Source organism: Andrena cerasifolii, chromosome 1 (assembly GCF_050908995.1).
Source record: "Andrena cerasifolii isolate SP2316 chromosome 1, iyAndCera1_principal, whole genome shotgun sequence".
Lineage (NCBI taxonomy): Eukaryota > Metazoa > Arthropoda > Insecta > Hymenoptera > Andrenidae > Andrena > Andrena cerasifolii.
Genome location: NC_135118.1, coordinates 3,468,555 through 3,489,029, shown reverse-complemented (window position 1 = coordinate 3,489,029; position 20,475 = coordinate 3,468,555). Strand labels below are relative to the sequence as shown.

At 35.5% G+C, this 20,475-nt stretch overlaps 1 protein-coding gene across 1 annotated transcript; it reads left to right on the top strand.

Annotated features, from left to right (window-relative positions):
* Positions 1–452: 452 nt before the first annotated feature.
* LOC143373970 (uncharacterized) lies at positions 453–17,988 on the top strand. The gene is made up of 3 exons (XM_076821768.1): positions 453–593; positions 13,345–13,621; positions 17,779–17,988. Exons 2-3 carry the CDS (start codon positions 13,361–13,363, stop codon positions 17,842–17,844), a joined length of 327 nt encoding a protein of 108 aa, XP_076677883.1. The 5' UTR covers positions 453–593; positions 13,345–13,360; the 3' UTR covers positions 17,845–17,988.
* The last annotated feature ends 2,487 nt before the right edge of the window (positions 17,989–20,475 follow it).

Genomic DNA, 20,475 nt, shown 5'->3' with positions numbered 1-20,475 from the left:
GGGCCCAGCTAGGGTGTAATAAATTCTAAATTGCAGGTAACCCCCAAAGTTTCGTTCGGTCATGGTCTTAGGCGTTTACTTTGGCCCTTGGCCGTCATTTCCAGGGTTTCGAGGAATCAGATTCTTTGACCTGGAAGGCGGAAACATTTGAAACGTCCTAGGTGTTATTTTTTCTCTTCGACGTGCACCTGCCGAGCGCATACCGAAGGGGAACAAAAGAACCGTCCCTTCTAGGCGACACTCGGCCCCTTCGATGTGTATTCGGCCTGGCAGTGACAAATGATCTTTGACTCCTCTCTCCTCATTCTGTTCGTCTTTTGCGCAAATTACGTAATCCCTCGGGATATGTCTTTTTAGCATAAACATACACCAGCATACAGACTAGTTGCCTTGGTACATTACCATGGAGATTTTTTTGCGAATCGAAGGTTCTCGTTGGGATATTTTGCAGATATAAGCGAGCGTTCAGTTCCGATTTCGTTTAGTATTGCTTCTTCCAGTATTTCTGACGGTAGTGTTCTGGCGCGTTAAACGTTACAGGCTGTATTATTTTGTTAAAAGGGGACGTCGTTTACTTTGGTTTAATCTAAGAGGTCAGTACAAAATAAAAATATCGATTGTTTTATTATGCACTTTTTCTTATAGATTTGTTATTTTTAATTTTGATTTAGGTAGGTTTAAGGTTTGTTAATGTTGGTGTTAATTGACCAATTTTTAATTTTAATTTCCCTTGACAAAATGGAATTGTGTTTGAGAGCATGCTATCGCTTTTGGACACCCTGTATATAGTATAGCAAAAGTGCAAATTACAATGAATGTATTATATTTGTGGCTAAAGTTATATATTCGTTGGACACTTCAGTTAGAGTATAGCAATGGATATATTATTTCATGGAAATGGTGTTTTTAAATATTTTAATATTTATTTCATGGTATTATTTTTTTTTAAACATGAATGAAAATAGTCATAGTGTAGTTTGGATTTAATATGCATCTCCTAAATATAAATGAAAAGTACCAATAATTTATTATGTGCATAGTTTTAAAAGCAAAATCGTTTGTGCATAAATTACTTAGTAAATAATGTTCATATTATTTACTAAAATGTGACTGTGTTGGACTCTTAAAGAACATTAATGCACTCGTGTCACAAGTAACGAGCGAATGAAATTTGTGTTGCGTTAAATAAACTCGAACAGAACAGGAAGGTTAAACGGCGAATGTTCTTCCGTTTTGTCGGGAACCTTTTTTCTCTTCCGTTGAACGTACTACGCTTATAAGACTATTTTTAAAGTATTACAGTGATAGAAGCATTTGTAAATCGCGCGTTTCGAACCACTTAATTTTACCCGTGTTGAGTTCCAATTCCTACCACGCGTAGCGTTACAATCTGTTTCGAGACTCTCTTGGTAACGTTGGATGTGACCCTAAAATGGTAAGGAGACTCCCCAAACCCGGGACCACAGACGAGGTATACCTCGTCTGTGCCGGGACAGAGAAATGCATCGGTTCCGTCTACTATGTATTGTATAGATGTCGCTACTAATTCGTTGATGCAAACTTTAGTGCTTTGCACCGACTACTTCTCCGACAGATGGCTCCAGCATTCTAAAAAATGCAAACTTTAGTGCTTTTCCAATACATTTAAATTAATACCGCGAATGTACGTTTGGAAACGATTTTTATACCATACTTTATATTCTTACCATATCACCAAATATTATAAACTTTTATTAATAAAGTGTTGAATATACCCATGTATAAAAAAATTTGTACGAAACTGAAATCACAGTAGTTACGTCTGGTATTCGATTTAGATACAAACAAAATAAAAAATAATAAATTCTAATGACAAATATTTATGATAGTAAATATATTTTATTACAAGTATTGATATATATATATATATATATATATATATATATATATATATATATATATATATATATATATATATATAGTACGCATTAAAATTAAGCTTGAGAGAAACTTAAGGACCTTTCTTTAAATAAAAATATTGGAAAATATACGGAAGAATGTTTAAACAAACTTTATTTGTCGTTGACAAATATTTGTCACACGGAGATTCGCAAATAATATTGCGTCGCGGATAGGAACTGGTTGTTGCATAAAAACGGCAAAGGGGACAAGCGTCAAAGTGGCAAGAACTATTAGCCCCTTTGTATTCACCAGCACGCGCTAAACGCTAGCGTGTGACAATATAAACAAGTAGAAAGTTTAGTTTTACTTAACACGCAGCTATTAAAACAGATTAGAATTCTAAGTAGCAACGGATTCCTAAATGTCATTGACCATCTTCGATCGTCTCCACTGAATGCCCCTTCTCCTTTTCGAAAAGGAGAAAAAAATGTTCACTCTAGAAATTAGAAAATGAAAAAAATAAACAGTCTGAATGCTGCTGTTCATATTCCTATGGAATTAAAATGAAGGATAATAGAAACAGAAATGGCAATTTCGAAACATAACAACAAGATGGCTGTTATCGAATTTTCAATGCATAATTAAAATTTTTCCGATAAGTAAATTTGAATTTCAGACAAATCGAGGATCTTACAAAGAAGGGCAAGGAAGGGGTGTGCTTAAATTACGTAAGGGTAATTTTGGCTATTTCTTACTCCCTCCCTCACCCGGTAAAATAATTCATAAGATTTGATATTGCATATTGTATTTTTTACATTGAATTTTTTTCAGTTACTAAAATTCTTTTAAAGGTTTATATAATTCATTTAATTCAGTTTCGGGAAACTTAAACTAAAACTACTTTTCTAAAACATTAGTGATTAGAATTTGAAGTGAATTAGAATTTGTATTTATTGAAAGTTAGGTTAACAAATATTACGTAAGGCGGTACCTCCCCCCCCGCCTCCTGGTAAGAAAACGTAAGAAATTCGCGACCCCTTCCCCCCCAAAAAAGCCTTACGTAATTTAAGGACGACCCCTAAGGCCCTAAGGGGTGAAACCACATCTCAAAGTTTCGACTCAGAAGCAAGGGCGGATCCAGAGGGGGGCGATAGGGGCGATCGCCCCCCCCAAAGAGTAATAAAATAAAAAATATTATGACACTGTGTACTATTCGATATAAATAATTAATGTGATTTTAATTATTTAGATTATAGTATCAGATAAAGATATTAAAATACAAATTACAAGCAAATTTTAAATCTTGTAAAAGAAGGTTCAAAAATGTACTTAAATACTTTTACATATTTCGCCCCCTCCAAGAAAGGCTCCTGAATCCGCCACTGCCCAGAAGTATCTGAAAAACTCTTCAAATTTGAAAGTTTCGTGTCTTTTATGACCAATAATACGGTGCTCACAAATTGTCCAAAGTACACTTCGTTTATGACAAAATTTTGTTTACAACTGATTCAAATGTAAATTGGGCGAAGCGCGCGGGATATAAATAATACAAATCTGCGAAACTGTAGGAGGGAATTTCATAAATATATTTATACCAATGGATTTGGTATAAAATGCTCGTCATTTTTTGTTATTATGAAAATTTTAATCAGTCGTAAAATAAAGCAGTAAAAAATATTTTTGTTATAAACAAAGTGTCTAAAGTTATAATATAATGTCCAAGGTAAGTACACTTTGTTAATACCTACCGCGTTATTGTAAATAAAAAAACTATGAAACTTTCCAATTTGAAATTTTCATATATCTTCTCTGATTTTCGACATAGCAATTCTGAGTCGAAACTTTGAGGGGTGGTTTCACCTCTTAAAGTCGCGTTTCAGCCGATAAAAAAATACGTGTGCCCTATTTTTGCCTCCTTAAGGGGTTTAGTTGCAATCATTTTCGGCATTTTTTTTTTTAGGAAGATAATAAAATAAACAGAAAATTCAATATGAAGTCTGTTATTGTACAACCCTCGCCTAAAAAAAATCGTATTTTGTTTCCTACAAAATGGCGGCGATAGAGCAGTGATAAGCAAAATCTTAAGGGGGAACACCACTGTGACGACCGGAAAAGTAAGCCATTCTTAAGAATTTTTATTTAGGAATAATATACAGGTTTCATAGAAAATTTTGATTACCTACCTTTAGTACGCTGTCTTAAGAGACTATACACAAAAAAATAAATAGGAAAACACCCATAAATTTTAATATATTAATTATCTTCTAGACCCCCCTACGCGAGCTGGTCGAAAGTGTAACTATGGAACAGCAGGTCCGAAATCAAATTTCTTTTTTTTTTATAAACTATATGAGTGTAGTTTCCGTTGTACGTACCGATTTCTTAAACAAATTATTTTTGTAAAAATGGTGCGCCTCAGAAGAAAAGTTTCGAAAATCCGCGAATAAGATAGACAGCTCTTCGAGCGTATTTAAAAAAATTTGTTTTCAATCAAAGAATCCGTACGTACAACGGAAACTACACTCATATAGTTTATAAAAAAAAATGAAATTTAATTTCGGACCTGCTGTTCCGTAGTTACACCTTCGACCAGCTCGCGTGTGGGGGTCTAGGAGATTAATTAATATATTAAAATTTAGGGATGTTTTTGTATTTATTTATTTTTGTATAGTCTCTTAAGACAGCGTACTAAAGGTAGGTAATAACAATTTTGTATGAAAACTGTAAATTATTCCTGAAAAAAATTCTTAAAAGTGGCTTACTTTTCCGGCCGTCACAGTGATGTTCTCCCTTAAGGGGGGAGCCTGGTGTAACTAAATGAAAATCGAGGCATTTTTCGGGAATTTTTTTTAAAGAAAGTATTTGATAGATCTTTCTGAAACTTTCAGGATATTGTATTAACAGGTTAAGGTATATAACAAAAAAATTTTATTAAAAAAGAGCGGCAAATAACAAAGTTATGCCCAGTCCGTTGGCGACGCAATTATTGCACTACGGGCAACGTAGAGTCTTTTGCTTTCATCTGAAACCAAAAATCGAACAATTTTCTTTTAGTTTATGAGTGTACGCACAGAATGAAGAAATTTGAAACTTAAAAGATGCAAAATGAACAAAGGGCGGCCTCTTGAATAAAAAGTTCACTGTTTGCAACGAAATTTTGCCTTAAATGTGTAAAAAAAAGTTATTTATTTAAACAATATCATTATACTAATAACTTAGTACTATGAAGAAAATGTTCACAAATATCCGTGCACAAGGCCAAGTCGATTGGTTGAATATTTTTTGAGTTACATTGCCCGCAAAGTATAAAACTGTCGTTTCGAGAAAAACACATTTCAAGTTTTGTGGTAGCCTGGCGCTCCGTAGCAAAACCGGCTATATCAGCTTTAATTTTTCGAATTTCGTTTTGCGGCTTTGGGAGCATATTGTCGTGATGTTCAACTATTGATTTATGCAAAAAAAAAAAATCGATTTCTTCGATCCGCTACACCAGGCTCCCCCCTTAAGATCGGAATCTATGAATGCTTTATACTTCCTCTTCCCGGTAGTCGCTGTGTAAGATCTAGGCATTATTGCGATCTAATGTTATTAATAATACAATGTACAACGTAACAAAGTTATTTATTTGACAGATTATTGGATATCTAACCGCAAACGTTGAAGCAATTGAGTACCTAAAATCTCCATCTCGAATGCGACTTTATATGTTCATGCGTATAGGTGCCAATTTAACCCCGCCATGTGCCAATGTTATCCCCTGCTGCTAATGCTCCCCCATTTTACGGTACCTATCCGAAATATTTTTCCCTGTCACGGTGTGCTGCGTTCGATGTGTTAAAATTCGCGTCGCATGCATGGAGGACGCGAAGGTAATTAAGTGGAGAAGCGAGGCCCTCGAGGTTGTGCAAAAGACGCGGCCAGAGGGATGCGGAGGTCACGGCTCGTGACCCACTTTGTCCATCGACAACTGCTTCCTACTTGAGGAACACCTTGTTCCTCCCTCGTTCAACGTAGCAAACGTCGGCAAGGCTCTACCTGCAGAAATATTGTATTAGAAAAATCGAGGGCTAATCGGGCATCTTTGGAGTGCCGGTGGGTGTTGCCCGTTCAGGATCACGCACCAGAGTGTCCAATTGCAGATCGTTCGAAAACCAAGTGCCCTGGCGCCTGAATTGCAATATGCGCGGTGTATTATTTCAATTCTACTCAATAGAAAATAATTCATTAGCGAGTGTTTCGCCGAAATCATATTAAAAAATGGGAAACACACTTTTTTTATATTTTAAAAAAAGGGAAACACACTTTTTTATATTTTAAAAAAAGGGAAACACACTTTTTTTATATTTTGAAAAAAGGGAAACACACTTTTTTATATTTTAAAAAAAGGGAAACACACTTTTTTTATATTTTGAAAAAGGGGAAACACACTTTTTTATATTTTAAAAAAAGGGAAACACACTTTTTTTATATTTAAAAGAAGGGAAACACACTTTTTTATATTTTAAAAAAAGGGAATATCGCACGGAAATAGTTGCGAAGCAAAATTAAAAATCTCATATTAACGTTTAAAATAATGGAGAAAAATTTTATGGCAGACTTAGAAATCGGGAAAATAACTAAGAAAATTTTAAAAATTATTTCGCTCAAAATTTGAAGTATTGCACGAATATAGTAATAAAGCTGGGAACCCGCATGTTTGAACGTAGTTTTTGGTGGAAACGGTTCCATAAGAATGTATTGAAGCTAATTTTTTTAAAACATAGCATAGCTTTATGGTATAAGGTAAATGTATCTATTATGCAACGAAATTTCGCAAAGATTAGAGTTTTCATGAAATTCGAGATAATAAATTTACAAAATGTTAAAAATCTTTTAACTATACAAAAGGCCAGTTCTTTTAGAAATAAAAATGACTTTTTATAACTTAATCTAATGTATAAAATTAATTTTATTAACAAAATACTAATAGGACTCGTATGTCCCCATTATGAAACTGGGGAAAACACGCAAATCTACTGCTTTTAAATTTACTTTGTTATTCGATTCTAGTTTTTAAGGTTTTTAGTTATATAAAGACGGAAAGAACAAAGTGAAATTAATTCATAACATGCACCAAATAATTAAAAACTGACGTATAAATTTATGACAATTATTTCAAGTTTAAATCAATTTTTAAGAATTATCTGAGGTAGGAATTAAACAAATAGAAAAATCTACATTAATATTCATTACCATTTAATAATAACGGCTTAATATAAATACTGGGGAAAGTACAGTAGAATGGGGACGGGAGAAAGTACAGTAGACCGGGAGACTAGGGGTAGTTTGGACAATATTAATTAACAATATTATTACTATTATTTTACCTTCCATTTTAAGTAAGTTTGTTACTTGTGAATAAAAAGTTTTGAAGTAAATAAGTATTAATTATGAAATTAAATTAATTATATTTTTACATACTACACATTAGAGCTTAGGTTATGAGATTTTTTTTATAAAATAGTAATACTTACTTATTGTGTTTACTTACTTATTTATGTAAGTATAAACAGCTTATAAAAAGGAATGCACGTGTTTCGCGAGCGTATAAGTAACGTACTAAGTTTAACGGAATTCGTGCACGTGTTTCATAAACATGTACCGGCTAGAGTAACAGGGTGACCAATTATGAAACACGCGTTTCTTCTGTTCCATAAATACGGCATGCGAACAAATATTATGTACGCAATTTGGAACACCTATTTTACAAATAAAATTCAATTCAAATTCGGCAACTGACAAGGAGAGTATTTTAGGTGTCCGCCTCCGATCATTTTGATTTTTGGATATGTTATAGAGGACCGAAAAATAAGAAATACGTGTTTTTTTATTTTCCCCCGTTTTCATATTTGAGGGGTGAAAACTGCTTTCAAAATTAGGGTTGAAAAATCATTTTTGTGGATTTTTGAAAATCTGGCGAGTCAGTCATATTTCGCATTCAAAGACACAAAATTCGTCCATTGACACTATTCCCCTATCTCTAATAGTTCTCGAGATATTCCACAAAAATGATTTTTCAACCCTTAACTTTGAACGCAGTTTTCACCCCCCAAATATGAAAACGGGGAAAAATAAAAAAACACGTATATTTTATTTTTCGGTCCTCTATAACATATCCAAAAATCAAAATGATCGGAGGCGGACACCTAAAATACTCCCCTTGTGAGTAAAATTATCAATTCTACAACTTATAAGCTATCTTATAATCTCTTAACATGCTATATAAAGATTTAAATTAAAAAAAAAAAATTAAAAAATAAATCGTCGATTCCCATGGGTATTAACTCGGCCGCTAGCCAAATTTCACGGAGCTGGGGCGACGTGTTTAATATTACAATTTCTTTTTGATATTTAACATGAGAGAATGATATTTACTCTTATTTATCTACAAAATTAAATATTCGTATGTATTGAACAAATTTTTGTAATTCCTAATAATCCCTAAAACTATATTAAAGTTACATTGTTGATGAAACTGTTCCATAATAGGTACTTTTACCTTAGCAAAGCTTAGCTTCCCGGTGGATTCCCGGCTTATTCTCTGCAAATTGCGTTGGATTACAGTTATTCTACTTATAGCTTATGGTGAACGCAGCTTTGTTTGATGAGAAAATTCGAAGGGTATATATTTCTGTATGATTTTTTCGACACGTATTTTAGTAATTTAGTAACTTTTTGTTGGGCTATATGTACCTAATCGTTGAGTTACAAATTAAGGGAATTTGCCTGGGACGTTTTGGCGCCAGGTCAAAGTTCAAGGAGAAATCTGTGAGCTTTCTTGTTAATGAAATACCATAAATAGTTTTCGATTTTTTACAGTATTTAGAAGCAGTCCACTGCAAGATAAGATTAAAGTTGCCTGCTATACAGACGTTGTCCAAGTGGATAAAAGAAATATCGTTCGAGTATTTGCATTCTTATGAGATGTTAATAAAGTAAGAATAATTGGTTATTGGAGCGATGGATACTTTTACTTGAAATTCAACCATCAACTGTTTTCAACTTATTAATAGACTAAAAGATGTAGGTATGCTGAAAGTATTTTGCATTCCCTTTGCTCAATTGAGGAGGTAATTAAATTGTTTATATCGTAGGTATTAAGTAGATTCCTAAGTTTATTCGTGTTTAACGATGATCATATATTATTCTTAAGTAAGGCGAATGTCTCAATTTCTGCTCGTGTCCCCATTTCTGCTCATTTCGTATTTTTCTTATTATTATATGCGTTACGTTTGAGCAGAGATACGGACATTTAGAGCATTATATATTTAATTACAAATTACTAATAGTTAAGCATCTTGAAATATCTTTCTTAAATAGTTTTTCAATTGGTTGATTTACTATTAAAGAATTAATCAATTACTCTGCAAATTTTGATCACGAACAAATTTTTTACAACTTGTTTGTGACGAGTTGCCTCTTAAATCAGCAGAAATTGGGACACTCACTTTAATAATCTTGGACTGGAATAATTTTGAAGTGCAGAATTTGGGGGACAATAATTGTAGGATACAACTTTTGTGGTTTAATAATTTTAGGATAAAAAAATTGGGGTAATATATGTTTGGTGTACAAAAGTTGAGACATGAAAATTTTTGGAATTTAAGAAAATTTAAAATTTAACCAAGATTTGTTTTTTTTAATTACGAAACGAAGTTTACCCTGCGCTCGAGTGTTAGTACGCTTTAAATTTTTTACACCTTCTTTGTGACGAGTTGCCTCTTAAAAGGTTATGCCTAGTCAGGCGGTCGAAAAGAGGCGAATATTTGTGAATTTTTTTTGAAGAAGCGGAAGCGTATATTTTTACAGAACCTTTTGCGCTTAAAAGAGCAACATTTAAAGAATATTTGGTAATTTTTTCGTAGAAAAATATTTACGTTTATAATAAAATAACAAGCGACATCCAAGAAGCATTTTTAAAAATTTGGTTTTGCGTTTAACATTGCCATTCGGAACCAGATTATCTAAAATCAAAAAACAAAAAAGATTTCGTTAGTATATTAATGTATCCTCAGGTTGACGGAGAGAATTTTCCGAAATATTAAGTTAAAACAAAATGGCGGCTATTTAAAGTTGAAATCCTGACTTTTTCCTGCAAAAATTACGCGAAAAAATCAGGATTTCAACTTTAAATAGCTGCCATGTTGTTTTAACTTAATATTTCGGAAAATTCTCTCCGTTCGTGTCTAGTATGCCAAAGACTTTATAGTCTTTGGCATACTAGACACGAACAATCTTCTTCATTTCTTCCTGTTTTTACAAACTTCTTATTCACTTCTTGTCTTTCTTCTTTGATAATTTTTTTCCCCCAGGTAGCTGATAGGTTAGGTTATTGCGCACATCACTCGCGCATCTTTTCTTTGCAGCTCAGTTTACCCAGGTCACTTTGCCCCGAATGTGTACTCAGTGGAAAATTAATTATTTAATAATCTTAGGATTAATGTTTTCTCAAACGCGCGTGCATGTATGTTTATAAGCTTGTTATAAACACGCAGAAAAAAAATGGAGTTAAAATAACACATTTAAGACTGATTTATCCAAAAAGCTAAATTGAAAAAAAAACAATTGGAAGTCTCTAAAACTTCATTTTTAATTTTTTAAATGAATTTCCATTTTTCGATACCTGAATGTGCATAATTATCATTGTGGTATTACACACATTTATTACGTCACTAAAATTTGTAAATATGTATATTCTATTGTTAAAGAATAAATTAAGGAAGCTCATTTTACCCCGGGGTTCACTTTGCCCCGGTCTCCCCTACCGTTGCACATTATACATAAAAAATATTGGTGTTTCTCGTTAATTTCGTATTTCTGCGTTTGGTTCCAAACTTATCGCCAGGGGTTGTACGCCATGATCAATCGAGTCGAAGGCTTTATGAAAGTCCAGATACACTACATAATAATAACAATTGCAAATGCTCGTTAATAGAGTTGCCATGAAAACAGCGATCACATCGATTTCATTCTTTCCAATTCCTTATTGGATATTAAGACGAGCATGGAAACAATTACTCGAGGAGCGCAAGAGTATAAGGTATGAGATTGTCTGACGCGTGTAGCTTGCTTCACTTAGGGGATAATTAGGGAATTATTTTCTCCTCCTTGCGCGAGACTAAGCGAGCGATAGCAATTAATTAAGTGTGTCAACTAGGGTGCCCGCCTGGCGTCGCAGTTGAAATTTCATGGGGCAATTATACGCGAGCCGCAAAAACAGGTGATGAGTCCGTGATGTAAGGAAAATTCGTTGGTTACTTATGCCTCTAATTAGGGTCACATAGCGCCTGTACAATTCAACTGTGCTACAGAGGATTTTGCGCGCGGAGAATTCTTACGTAGATAAATATTTCATAAGAGCTTAGTACTCACGCCTGGCCAGATCGTACACGGTTGTAATTACGGTGGACGTTGTTGGATATTTCACAGAGCAAGCCATTTTCCCATGTCCCCCCTTCCACCTTTGCGAGACCCCGCGCATCCATTTCTGCGTAATGCTTTCGTGTGTGTTCGATTATAATCGAATAATTATAAGCCGTGGTAGTTCAGGGTTGGGTTTGATAAGAACGTAATTTCCCGGAAACACTGTGCGTCGCCAATTATAACTTAATTATCAGTTTAGATTTGATGGAAGGGTTGATATCCCCCTTCCCTTTCTTTAGATTCTGAATTTATACAATAATTATGTCTGGGTATTAAAGCTGTCTTCTTATATTTATTAGTACTGTTATTGATAGCTTTTTGAAAATTCTGTCTTTCTGCTGACACAACGCAGTACCCATTTGATATATTTTATTTAATTTACAATAGTTTCTTATTTAAAATATTTCAGTATAATTCAGTTTAATTTCTCGAACCATGGAACTACTGGATCATAAACGATTTCTCAATATTATTCTCCGTTTTTTTGAAGTTTAATATACTTAAGGGGTGATGCTCAGTGAGGAGGCTGAAAAAGGGTGGTCTTTGGAAATTTTTTAGTCGAAAGCTATAACACATTTCTCAAGAAATCTTTTTTCCTTTTAAGGATTGCATCTAGTACCGTGCATCGTAATTTTTCAAAAACTAAGTTATTGTCCATCACTCGAAGGTTCTCTAAAAAAAGGCTTCTACGGTGACCACTGCTGCTCGAAAGTCGATCATCTAAAATAAAAAATTCAAAATAATTTACTTATTATATTGTATTGTCTAGTATTTGAACTAAGTTTTTTTTCGAAATATTGATTTGGGAAAAAATGGTTGATGTTTAAAGTAAAAGTTTCAATTTTTATCATAAATCTTGCCCGATTTTCGTCAATTAAAAGAAAACTATAACTAGATAATATAATATAATAAGTAAACTCTTTTGAATTTTTTATTTTAGATGATCCACTTTCGAGCAGCAGTTGTCACCCTTTTTTTGAGACAACCTTCGAGTGATGGACAATAACTTACAAGGGAACACCGCGAACCCGGACTCACCGATTGGAACGCAACTTTGTCGGTTTTTAGAGTAACTCAAAACAAGAACAACGGTGTCTTTCATTTGGGCCCTATCGCCCTTTAAGGGAGTGAAAACTAATCTCAAAGTCGAATTGGCACTTCCACTTTTTCGCCCATAACTCTCAAAGTACAGCAGACAGAAAAAAATGTTTTAAACAAAAGTTTAATGGTGCAATAAGCGCTACAAACTTGCGTTAATAAAATTTTGAAAAGAGTTTTTTTCGTCAGTTATATATTTTTTTTTAACTCTTTTCAAAATTTGGTTAACGGAAGTTTGTAGCGCTTATTGCACCATTAATCTTTTGTTTGAAACATTTTTTTCTGTCTGCTGTACTTTGAGAGTTATACGCGAAAAAGTGGAAGTGCCAATTCGACTTTGAGGTTAGTTTTCACCCGCTTAAAGGACGATAGGGCCGAAATGAAAGACACCGTTGTTCTTGTATTGAATCACTCTAAAAACCCACAAACTTGCGTTCCAATCGGTGAGTCCGGATTCGCGGTGTTCCTTTGTTAGTTATTGATAAATATTTTTAAATAAAAAAAATTGCGATGCACGGCACTAGATGGAATCCTTAAAAGGAAAAAAGATTTCTTGAGAAATGTGTTATAGCTTTTGAGTAAAAAATTTCCAAACACCACCCTTTTTTCGGCCTCCTGACATTATTTATTGCACTTGCCCTTAAATACGATATTGCTGTTGCTATAATTTTTTCAATCACCAAGTTCCAACTGCCGCAACCGAAAATCCTAATTTTAATAGCACAATTTCTTGAAACATGAAATAAGCATAAAATATTTTTAATTCACAAAAGTGTCCTCTTCATTCGAAAAGTTAGAAGAATTGCTTTCATTTGAATCTGCAATATGTGAAACTATCGGTAACGCGGGGAATATTTAGTTGTAATTAAATATTTCTCCCAAAATTCTGCTTCCCTCTTTCAGGATTTAGAGCTTCAAAATGAAATTGACCCTCGGCCTCTGTTGCACTTACTTGATCGTCGCCTTTGCCACCGCTGGTGCACCACTGCCGCAGCCTGGTGATCCGCAAGATAATCTCTCGAAAAATTGCCAGATTCCAAAATGCCCGGAAATAAAGACCCCGGAAGGTCAGGAAAGAGTAATTCATCTGCCTTATCCCACGGATTGCTTGCAGTACGTTGAATGCAAGGGATCGGAGGCTCGTGTCTTACCCTGTCCACCCGATGAAGTCTTCGATAAGGTAAGCTCGAACGTTTATGCAGGAAATTCGCACAAATAAAACAAAATTTCAACCATTTTTTTTTCACAAATTTGAGGCGGGAGACAGTAAGAGGTTTTAGGTAAATTATAAATTTTTGTGTTAAAATTTAACCCCTGGAAAATTATGAAAGAAAGAATTGATAAATCGCGGGAAAAAATATTTGAATACTGAAGGGTATCGCAGAAAATATAATCTCCACTAAAAATAGAATTTATACGATTAAATATCTGATAGAAGTTTTTTTATTTTATTTTATAATTACATATCGCTCGTTTGCTGCAACAACGACATAACTCAAAAGTCACGATTTTTGGGAAATGGGTTCAAAAGTCTTGTTAACCCTCAGTTGTCACACAGCGTCAAATTGACCCTGCAATTTTTAAGCAAAAAACTTTTTGTCGGAAATTTTTTTTTAGCATGATGACACTTTAAGTGTCAACTTTTAACGGTGGGCATATATTCTGCAATGTTCAAACTTTATCTCAGAATTTTTTAGACTTAATTTAACAAATATTTTTTAAATAACAACTGGTTGAAAATTGGCAGGGTAAATTTTACCCAGTGTGACAACGACGTTTGAAAAGGTAGGTGTGGACAACCGAGGGTTAAACAGCCGATTATTCTAAACTGCAAATATTTAGCTGTGTCGTTGTTGCAGCAAATGAGCGATATATTAACACTAGGAACCCATAGGGGAGACCGGGGTAAAGTGAGCCCGAAAAAGTTTGAAGTCAAATAAAATTTGTTCCTTTCAATAAAAATGCGTGGAGATAGATTTATAATATAATTTAAACATTACTGTTGATAAATGACGAATAGCAATACTTAAAATAAACTTAGAGTATATTAAATTTCAACTTGAAAGAAATGATATAAGTGGTATCACTTTACCCTATGTATGGTCTGGGGTAAAGTGAAGTCCTATCCGGGGTAAAGTGAGATGCAACAAAATAAGAACTTTAATTAAGGATACAGATAAATATTAACCCCTTACGCTGGAATGACATGTGTAGCACGGCAGCTTCTTGCTTTTTTGCACCGTGATTGTCAAAAACTGTGGCAGACTTTTCATTATTTTTTAGGTTAGTTTCTGTTCCACTACGCCGCATGGTTTACTAGCCAGCTGATAGGTTAGGATATTGCGCACATCACTTGCGCATCGGTTCTTAGCAGCCATTTGCAGCTCAGATCACCCCGGTCACTTTACCCCGAATATGTACTCAGTGGAAAATTAATTCTTTAATAATGTTAGGATTAATGTTTTCGCAAACGCGTGTACGTGTATGTTTATAAGCTTGTTTTAAACGCGCAGAAAAAATCTGGAGTTAAAATAACACATTTATGACTAATTTATCCGAAAAGCTAAATGGAAAAGAAAACCAATCGGAAGTCTCTAAAAATTAATTTCTAATTTTTTAAATGAATTTACATTTTTCGATATCTGAATGTGCACAATTATCATTCTTATATTACACACATTTATTTCGTCACCAAAATTTGTAAATATATTTTATCGTTAAAGAACAAATTAAGGAAGCTCATTTTACCTCGAGGTTCACTTTACCCCGGTCTCCCCTACAGCCCACTCCGTTGCCCGAAGCTTGCAGGAAGGTTCCCTGGGGGTTGCGTGGAATGTTGCCTCGGTACGGACATAGGAACCTTCCTGGAACGTTCCAGCAATGTTCCGGTGCGTTCAGGAGCATCACCGGATGCATCACAAGTGCAGCACCGGAACATTGCTGGAAGCTTGCAGGAAGGTTCCCTGGGGGTTGCGTGGAATGTTGCCTCGGTACGGACATAGGAACCTTCCTGGAACGTTCCAGCAATGTTCCGGTGCGTTCAGGAGCATCACCGGATGCATCACAGGTGCAGCACCGGAACCTTCCTGCTACATTGATGGAACCTTCCTGCAATGAAGTGTGCTGTATAGGAACTGTTATTAAATTTTTTTAACTATGTTTCTGGTCCTGTCGGAAACTTCTTATCTACTGAAATTTCCCACTAATTTGACTATTTCTGTAAAGGAAAGAAAGTTTAATAAATTTTTGAAATTTTATAGGTAAGAGAATTTTTTTTGACATTTTACAGTAAAAGGTTTTAATTTCTCTGAATATTTTGCGAATGGAAGAAGCGTTGAATAATTTTGAAATTTGAGTAAAGAAAATTTCCAAAATTCAGTGAGCACGCGCTGCCAATAATACACACACACACACACACGCCTGTAAACAATACGTGCCGGTGTTTCATGAATTACCCTGAATTCCCATTGCCACGCAATAAACTCGGGGCTGCATCGATCGTGCACCTACGCTCGGATAAATTTCCCGTGAGAAAAGGGGGCCGGTTCATTCATCTTTGTCGATTGTCCATAGCCTGATATACCATTAGTGCTCCCTTTTATTATCGGACAAAAACGACTAGCCGTAAACCTGCTGTAGACTACGCGCTGGCAAATAAACACAACCGTGACTATACAAATTAGAGACCCGACCTATAGGACACGCGACATTTAAGGGGTTATGCCTAGTCAGGCGGTCGAACAGAGGCGAATATTTGTGAATTTTTTTTGAAGAAGCGGAAGCGTATAATTTTTCAAAACTTTTTGCGTTTTAAAGAGCAACATTTAAAGAACATTTGGTAATTTTTCCGTAGAAAAATATTTAAGTTTATAATAAAATAACAAGCGACATCCAAGAAGCGTTTTTAAAAATTTGGTTTTGCGGTGAGCATTGCCATTCGGAACCAGATTATCTAAAATCAAAAAACAAAAGAGATTTCGTTAGTATATTAATGTATCCTCAGGTTGACGGAGAGAATTTTCCGAAATATTAAGTTAAAACAAAATGGCGGCTATTTAAAGTTGAAATCCTGACTTTTTCCTGCAAAAATTACGCGAAAAAATCAGGATTTCAACTTTAAATAGCCGCCATTTTGTTTTAACTTAATATTTCGGAAAATTCTCTCCGTCAACCTGAGGATACATTAACATGCTAACGAAATCCTTTTTGTTTTTTGATTTTAGATAATCTGGTTACGAATGGCACTGCTCACCGCAAAACCAAATTTTTAAAAATGCTTCTTGGATGTCGCATGTTATTTTATTATAAACGTAAATATTTTTGTACGAAAAAATTACCAAATGTTCTTTAAATATAGCTCTTTTAAACGCAAAAAGTTCTGTAAAAATATACGCTTCCGCTTCTTCAAAAAAAATTCACAAATATTCGCCTCTTTTCGACCGCCTGACTAGGCATAACCCCTTAAACCAACAGATTTTCAAACGAACAATGCACAATTGTATGCCTACGAATAATACAATGCACCTAATCAATACGCGTCCAACACTTTAATTTATCAAACTCTCATCAAACGTTTCCCAGAGCCAATTGTAATATTCTTCATACGAACATGCTCTCAGGGCATCAAAATATGTTAATCAGAATCCTGCGCTTAGAATTGTTCAGAAATGATACTTTCTCTTGGAATTTTATTCGTGTACCAAAGTGAAACTGGAAGAATGAAACGCGGTAAGGTAATTGTTCCGTGAAATATCCCTGTTCAAATGACCAAACGAGAGGACGCGTTCCTCAGCGGATTCTATAACTGCCACGCAGACCAAGGTCGGCTACGCGCGTATACTTTGCGCGTAGAAGGGGTTGCCAGTCGATGGTATTCTGAAACAAAACACCCCTCTGGCGATCAACCGGAGCAGCACGCATGGCACGAGGCACTCGGACTAACAGCCGCGAACCCGAACCACCCCTGATATCCGTGGAACCCGGTTCCGTCGTATCCAGTTACGAAGCTCCGCAGTGCACGTGCCTATTGTCGCCAGGGTGCTTCACCTGGCACGTGGCAATTTTCAATTCACCGGTCCGTACGCGGGCTGCTTGACTTCCTGACGTGACACTTGACAGAGGACCTAACATCGCTTGAACCCACTTTATCTAATAGCACCTACCATTCCGTCCCTTTCCAATTAACGTGCTCCGGTCGGAAGCATTTACACTAGAACGAAGAATTCGTGATAAATTGGGGGTGGAAATTTATTACAGCCTGGCGGTATTAAATTTCAGGATTGGACTGCGTGTACTTGGATGTTCCGAGGGAAATGTGTAATTTGCTTTTTGTTTTAGAACACGTTTACCTGCAGCCCACGGAGTAGAGTGAGATGTGTTCCTTGTTACCAGGAGGCGCCGTGAATTTGGATTTTTTTTTTAGGGTTTTTTTACCTGATCGTGTTCTAAAGTATCTGTAAAGCTTGTATTTATAAAATGTAAGAGTGAAATGTACTGTAATTGCTAACGAGATTAAACTTTAGGGTTAGGAATGGAAACTTGTCTCTTTTCATTTATTACGTTGACAATTATCCCTTTTTTGGATGACAGCATAAGATATCGGAGTGTTTTATGGCCACTTTGCACGAGATGTTTTTGTGGCTCACGCTCATGACTGGTATTGGAAAAATACGTAGTAGGTATTCATTTAACGAGGATGGAAGGAATTAGGAAGAGAAGAGTCTCGTGTGAAAAGTCCCAATGGGCCTTATGTAGCTCAGAACTTGAATTTCACTTTCAGATATGTATATTCACTTAGTAAAGCCAAAGCTGGTTTAACAAATATTGAAAAAGATATGAAACGTGTGAAGAGACAAAAATACCAGTCCCCGACCACAAAAGTGTCGCGTGTGAAAAGGCCCAAAGTGCTTTTCATGACTATCAACTGATATTTTAGATATATTCACCCAAGAAATCCCAGATTGGTTTAGAAAGTACAGGAAAGATAAAAAGCATGAGAAAATATAAAAAATACCAATTGTCAACCCCAATAATGCCCCATATGAAAAGACTGAAGGGGCCTTCTACGACTACCAACTGATATTTCAGATTGTATATTTACCCAAGGAAGCCGACACTAGGGTGGCCCTTATTTTCAACCTGTGATTTATTTTGCTCTCATCCCTTAATATGGTTCCATTTCATAAAAAAGTAGTCCCTGAAAAAGATTATTGGAATGGGACAACAGGAAAGGGTGCCGACCAGGCCTCAAAGTTTAGAATTCATCAATGGTTTGAATTTGAAGAATTTCTCAAAAATGGTAAGCCCTATCGAAATTTCATTCAAACAATGTTAAAAGAGCATTAAATTTTCTACAATTACTGTATATACATTTTTTTCGTGCTCCCAACCACTTTTTAGATAATAGCGGTTGAATATAGAGAAGTCCGCACTATTAACAATACGTCACACCGTACAGGTAGGGCGCCCGAGCTGCCAAACTCTCTATATTCAAACGCTATTATCTAAAAACTGGTTGAGAGCACGAAAAAAATTACATATACACTAATTGTAGAAAATTGAATGGTCTTTTAATTTTGTTTGAACAAAATTTCGATGGGGCTTACCATTTTTGAGAAATTCTTCAAATTCAAACCATTGATGAATTCTAAACTTGAAGGCCTGGTCGGCACCCTTTCCTGTTGTCCAATTCCAATAATCTATTTCAGACATTACTTTTTTTACGAAATGGAACCATATTAGGGGGTGAGAGCAAAGAAATTCAACACAAAACTTTGGACACGTGTAAATAAGAGCCACCCTAGCCCGCACTGGTTTAGAAAATACAGAAATAGATAGGAAACATGAGAAAATATAAAAAAAATGCCTCTATCCCCATCGCAGATGTTTACTTCTTACAATTAGCGAGCGTCCCGTGCGAGGAACCTCCCTCGCTGATGAAATCAAGTTGTCGATATCAGGGGTGGTTCGGGGACGGAGTCTGGATATGCATAATAGCGTAGGTACAGTTTCTAGATTCGAAAGAGTGGGTCAAGTGATATCGACCATGCAGGAGCAGAAGAAGCATAGGAAGGGTTTGGTTTCGCGACTCACTCAGCGAGCATCTTTCTCTAGCTTCAGCCGGCAACTATATTTGGCTTCTCCGCGTTACGCCCGTCCGCCAGTTGGAGTTAACGTATACCAACTATATTTGTCCACACTTTCTGTTGGCCTGTGGCAAACGTGGTAGCGGCGCAATTCGTTGCTCAACCATTAATGGGTTTTTCTTCATCAAGCGCTTTCCGCGTCTGACGTCAGCATTGTTAACGCCTCCGCGCATACAAACCCACACAGAGCCACGGGTATATTATAATAGGTAGGCACTTAAGGTAGCTAGAAAACTGTGCTGACTGTGTGAGTCACGAACAAATTCTGTGCTTCAACTAAAACGGATATGTGGAACGTGGAAGACCAGTTCTATTTCATCAATACATAGGGTGCACCAGGCAAATGGGGCGAGGTGTATTTTTAATAAGTTTGGGGATGGAAAAACACGTCGTAAGGTAAAGTGAAATCATCTTCAGGCACTTGTATCGATGCATCATTTGTGCAATTGTTCTTACTATTTTTTACAATGGAACTCTATTCTTTTGAGCACAATCGATGTAATCTTTTACCCCCTACAAGGAAGTACCTACATATTAAGGTACTTACGTCGGAAAATTATTAGTTTGAAAGTTATTTAAATTTTAAGTTCGCAAGATTCTTGTCGCGTATCAGCAGATATCGCTGGATACTTACGCTCCAAGAAGTGTTCGAATGATCCTCCATCGAACACTTTCAACAGTTGTTTAATGTATTAACCGCAGCCGAACCGCGATAACTCGGAAACCTCTATAAGTCGAAATTTTCTTCATTCGCTGTAAACACCTCTGCAACTCGAAATAAAACTTCCTTAACTCGAACTATATTTTGCATGTTAAATTATTTATTTCAGTCTGCAACTCGAATTTAAAAAAACTCCGACCTCTGCATGTCGAGGTTTACTTCTACACA